The 6,000-nt window shown below is 38.4% G+C and overlaps 1 protein-coding gene across 1 annotated transcript in view; it reads right to left on the bottom strand.

The window, feature by feature from the left end:
- Positions 1–6,000, bottom strand: part of PAPPA2 (pappalysin 2) — a 326,265-nt gene that overhangs the window by 221,064 nt on the left and 99,201 nt on the right. Inside the window, 1 exon segment of the mRNA XM_027868368.1 lies at positions 1,656–1,784. Within this exon segment, the coding sequence (XP_027724169.1) occupies positions 1,656–1,784 (129 nt within the window).

Below are 6,000 nucleotides of genomic sequence, written 5' to 3'. Positions count from 1 at the left end.
CATGTGGTACTATGCTCTATTGATAGTCTGATCATGAGATTAGCAGAAGATAAATGCATGGAGAATTCAAAATTCTGCTTCTTTCTATTTAACTGGAATCCAAGGAGCAAATTTTTTAAAAAATGACATTGAAATGCCACCTGATTAGATGACTATATCAGTACTCTTGGTGTTCTTTCCACACATCAAAAGGAATATTCAAGCCATGATGGGCCAACCACTAAAAGAAAGCTAAGAACTTCTCTAAGGCTGTTCCATTTCTGCCACTTTTCCCCCACAAAAGAAAAACTGTAATTGACTTCTCATTGCCCACTGAAAAATGTCCTTCTAGAGTGTTAGATGTTTTCCAGAAAGTCGCGTTAGTTCCTGACTGTTTAGTCTGTGCGAGTGCATTCCCATAAACATAAACCCTTACTTGTGGTTCTTGACACTTCACTACACAATGTTGGGAGTACAGAATGCTTGATGACCCTGAGGCACTGAGTGTTTTTTATTCAATAATAATGTTCTGTATAGAAGAAAAAGATATACAATTTGACAAAGACACAGTTGGTCCCTTACCAAGATGTTCTACAACTTTATGAATTGCTCTGATCACAAGGCTTTTGAAATACTCTCTTCCAAGGCTCTAATTATTTCACCATGTTTGCAATGCAAGACCCTTCTATTCAGCCCTTTTATGATAACTCTTTTGGTCTTACAAGCCTGAAAGGGAAATATGGAAAGCTGGTACCCTGAGTCATCTGCCATTATAGACCCCAGATATTGAGCCAATTCCACTGGGACATTTTATGATAGAAGACATCCCTACGACCTTAGGAAATATCCTGGATAGGAGAGGAACAACAGTCATGATTCCACCTTGTGGTCCCTGATCATGAATTTTCACCTTTCTGATAAGTCCAGCTTCCAGAATGTTTGAGGACTGATGTGGCCTCTGTAATAACCATCACCACACCGTGGCCTCTAGGGGTAATCCCATAACCCTGTTTCTCTAAGTCTTAGGACAGAAAAAGAAATCCTTACTCCCTCAATTTAACAAAGATAAATTTGACATTTCAAAAGGAGCTTTATTAGGTAACTATGGGAGAAGTAAAACAAAACAAAATACAATAACATAGAATCAAGAAGTTTACAAGAACAAATATTTCTATTTCTAAGGCAATGTGATGGTACACTCTCTTCCCCTGGGTTTCTCACTAGCTATTAGGTAACTCAGCTAGTTAGTGGCAGAGCCAATCCTGGAACCTAGTTCAATGGTGTTTCTAATATACTACCCTGCCAATATGTTGGTTCTCAGGTCATGTTTAAGTAGAAGCTTACAATTCATCTCCTTCTCTCCCACTTAGATGCCTCTTTGAGTCACTGACCAGTAACCACTTTTTCCCAGTAACCACTTTTTCCAATAATGTGGAGTTACCACAAAGTGAGGAGTTCAGATCAACTGCCAAAATCTAGAGGTAGGTGAACTGTGATTCCCATTGAAGATTCCTATTTAAGCTCTGGATTCCGGGAATCTATGATTTACTAAAAAGGTTGACATTTCTTACCCTACCCCAATTTCATACAATGCATCAAAACACAAACTTTGGACTGAAAGTCCTTCACCATGTAATCATCTTTGCTCATAAGTTCCTACTGGAAAGAGTACTCACTCTGTCACCTGCCCATCCCCACAGTAGGGGGTGCCATGGATATGGATCAGAGGAGGAGAGGCTTCTCCCAGTTCTGTGCCAGCTGCAGCTTGAATCTGGTATTGATATACCTGACCAGGAGTAACTTCCCTGTCAAAACCAAAGGGGAAACAGTGAAAGGAGGCTATAGGATAGTATGAAGAGACATGCTCTCCCCTTCTAGTTTCTCAGCCTACACACCACTGCTAGAGTTACCTTCATTAAACATGGGACTGATAATAGCCGCAAAGTTTCATTGGCTCCTCATTACCTACTGAATGAATCACTAGTTCTTCAGCTTGTTATTCATGGTTATGGCAATCAGGCCTGAACTTCTACTATGCTTTTTAATATACCCTTTGTTCCAACCAAATTGGAATAGAGCATCATTCCCCAAATATGCATTCCAGCCCCTACGCCTGCCTCCTTTCTGCCTTTGGTCACACTATTCTGTCTATTTGGAAAAACCTTCCCCACTCCCATGTCTGTCTGTCCAAATCTATCCACCCTTTCAAGCTAAAATCAAATCCAACTCTCTTCAGGAAGGTTTTCCTGATTACCCCACCCCCAGTCCCTAGAGAGAATTGATCTTTTGCTGCAATTAATCAACAAAAATTAAGAGTTTCCTCTATGTCAGATACAATGCTAGGTGTTGGAGAAACAAATACAAAGAATGAAACAGTCTTTACTCTCAAGGTCTCCCATGACCCTTATAGCACTTTGTGTCTCTCTTGCAGTACTTGTCATGTTTACTTACTACAACAAATGTTATGGTTATTTGTGTACAAGTCTTGTGTCTTCTACCAGAATTAAGCTCTTTAAAACCATGGACTGTGTCATTTATATTTATATTCTCCTCTACCCATTCCCTTCCAGACTACACCATATATACACGGTAGGTACAAAGTCAAGGTTAAATGATGAATGAATTGAATGCACTCTTGTCCTCTGCAAATGTTTTAGTGTAGAGAAATATTAAGAAGGCACACAACTGTATCATAACCATAGCAAGTATGTATATAGTACTTAAGATAAAAAGATGATCTCCTTATGTCCTCATAACAACTATGAGAGTATTATTACCTCCACTTTACACATAAAGAAGCTGAGACTGAGAAAGGTTGAGTGACTTGCCAGGATCATAGAGCTGGTAAACATCTAAGGCCAGTAAACAACTAAGGCCAAAACTCAGTTCTTCCACATTCCAGTGTCAGTGGTCTATCCACTGTACCACCCAGTTGATAATATGAAAAGGAACTGATTTGGGGGGATCTTAGAAGCAACCAGGATGATAGTAGCTATGGAACTTGGGATTAACTTTGGTTTTTCTTTGAATTTTTTTCTTCATACTTCTTTGAATAGGTCAAATAACCATTTTTTTTTTCATTTCCAAGGCAAGTAAAGTAAACAAGCATTTATTAATCAAGTACTATGTGCCAGGTGCTTTGTTAAGCTCTGGGGATAGAAAGAAAGCCCAAAACAATCCCTGCTCTCAAGGAACTCACATTCTAGTGGAAGAAACAACACATAAACCACTATGCACATACAAAATATTATTACTGTATGGGAAAATTGGAGATATCTTAGAGGAAAAACCTAAGGAGCATAAGGAAAAGCTTCTTGCAGTAGTGGGGTGAGGTGTGGGGGGTGAGTAGCTATGATTTGAAGAAAGCAAGGGAAGCCAGGAGGTAGAGAGAAAGAGGGAGAGAATTCCACGCATCGGGGGAGGGGGAAGTGAGTGAAAATGACCATAGCAGGAAGATAAAATGTCCTTTGTGAGGATCAGCAATGAGGATATTGCTGGATGGCAGAGTATGAGAAGGGCCATGAAAGTGTAAGAGGAATGGAAAGGTAGGAAGGGCCCAGGTGATGAAGGGCTTTAAAAGCTAAACACAGGATTTTGTATTTGATCCCAGAGGTAATAGGGAGCCATTGGAGTTTATTGAGCAGAAGGTGTGCATTAGACCTGCATTTTAGGAAGATCTGGAAGATGGATTAGAGCTGGGAGATATTTGAGACAACAAGGCCAACCAGAGAGTTCTTGCACTGGTCCAGATGATTATTTCCTAAGAAAAGTCTTATAAAGACAAGGCAGCTTCCTTAAAGTACGGTACTAAGTATGTATTCAGGATCATTAGCTTGCCCTACTCTCTCCTCTCCTATATTCTAGAAGAAGTCTATGTTCTATAAGATTTTCTATGATGCCTAATGTTCTTCATCTAGACAATTATTCTTTATCCTTTGTTTATACATCAGCAGTTGAGGAGAATGAAGATATTAAGCCTTATCACAGCCTTATTACTATAAACCTCATTCACAACACTTTGTATCTCTCACACCTTTAACATAAACTGCCTTATATCATCGTCATTTTTGTATCTTTCCTATAAGACTACAAATTCCTTGAGGGGAGGCCAGTGCTTTATTCAACTTTCAATCTTCCTTAGCTTTGGCACAGATACTTGTACATAGTAACTCCTTTCATTAATGCTTATTGAAATGTTTTGTTTTGTTTTTAATGTTATTAGTTCTTTAAACCTCAGTATGAATGAGCATATCACAACCTTTCCTCAGGTAGATTTTGATAGCCAGAAGAAATTCTCATTGCATTAGGTAGTTGCCAAGTTTGTGGTGAATGAGCTATAGGAAGGCAAGTTTGGTGGCTCCTTAAACAAATTTTGCTTACTCTACAATCCGTGCAATTGTGACTTACCTGACTTTTCCCTGTCCATGATATTTCATCTCTAACCTCCATGCCTTTGTAAAGGCTGTGTGACTGAAATGCACTTTATCCTCATCCCTGCTTCTTCAAAATCCAGGCTTTCTTCAAACTTCCTTCAGTTCACGTATCAACACCTAGACAAGGCATTTCTTGATCCCCCTTGTTAAATGCTCTTCTCCACTCCCAAGTGAGATTGTTTTGTATTTATTTTGTGGTTATTTTCTATTTATTTATCTGAGTAGATGCTATTTCTCTGCTTCAAAGGATTGTTGTGAGAATCAAATCAAATAGAGATTCTATGTGTAAAACTCTTCATATATCTTAAAGTATTTAAGTATTATTATTATTATCTCCATGACCTTCACTCTACTACAGCTTCATACAGGGCTAAAAAAGTTCAAGCAGATCCTTGCTTTCATTATCATCTACAAATGTTCCCACTGTCCATCCACTTTCTCAAATCTCACATCCATGCTACTGAAAGCAAATGGAGGAAGTCACACAATCATGCTAGCCCAATCCTCTGTAAGTCACATTCCTGAACAACAATCCTTTTACTATTTTCCCAATTGACTCTATATTCTACTCTACTAAGCATCTATTCCAGTTTTTCTCCCTTCTCCTCAGACTACCTACACAATTCCCCTCTTATCATCCCTAATAGAAGAATTCACCAAGTATTATGTCAAAAAAAATTGAGGTTATTTATCACAAGCTCCTTTTTCTCTCCAACTTCATATTTCAAGCCACCTCAATGTCATGATCCATTTCTGTCTTCCTTTACTCCAATCTAGGAGGTACAGGTAGTTCTTATTTTCTGACAACACTAACCCTTCTACTTGTGTCTTTGATCTCATCCCTATTGCTTACAAGTATGCCCCAATCTACTGCATCTTAGAAAACAAATAAACAAAAAACCTTCATTTAATCCTACTATTTGCCCATATACTGGCCTATATCTCTTTTCTATTTCATGGCTGAACTCTTATAACAAGATATCTACATTTGTTGCCTCTATTTTCTTACCTCAAATTCACTTTTTAACCCACTACAATCTGACTTCCTCCTCAGCATTAAACTGAAACTGCTTTCTGAGGTTATCAATCATCTAATAATTGCCAAATCTTATAGCTTTTTCTCATTACTTAATCTTCTTAAATTCTCTGTAGCATTTGATACTGCTGATCACCTTCTTCAAATAGAAACCTGTAACATCCTGAATTTTCATGACACTAGTCTCTGTTTTTTCACATATATATATCTGGCCAATAATTCTCAGTGTCATTTGCAGAATCATCATCCTTTTCTCCAGTTATGAATGTATTCCAGGGCTCTATGGTATAGCTTCTCTCCAGTCTCTATCTCAGTCATCTCAGGAACTGCCAGGGGTTTAATTATCATGTCTTTTCATTTGACTTCCATATCTATATTACCAGCCTTATTCTTTTTCCTGAACACAGGCCAATATAACCAAACAGATATTGGGCTGCTCCAAATGGATGATGCCTATAGGTACCTTAATCTTAACATGTCCAAAACAGACCCTTATTTACCCCCCCCAAAATGATCCCCCCTTTCAAACTTCCCTAATTTCCATTGAGGGGA

Source organism: Vombatus ursinus, unplaced genomic scaffold (genome assembly GCF_900497805.2).
Source record: "Vombatus ursinus unplaced genomic scaffold, bare-nosed wombat genome assembly UNPS02014789.1, whole genome shotgun sequence".
NCBI classification, from domain to species: domain Eukaryota; kingdom Metazoa; phylum Chordata; class Mammalia; order Diprotodontia; family Vombatidae; genus Vombatus; species Vombatus ursinus.
Note: the sequence above shows the minus strand (reverse complement) of the source record. Positions and strands in the feature narration are given on the sequence as shown.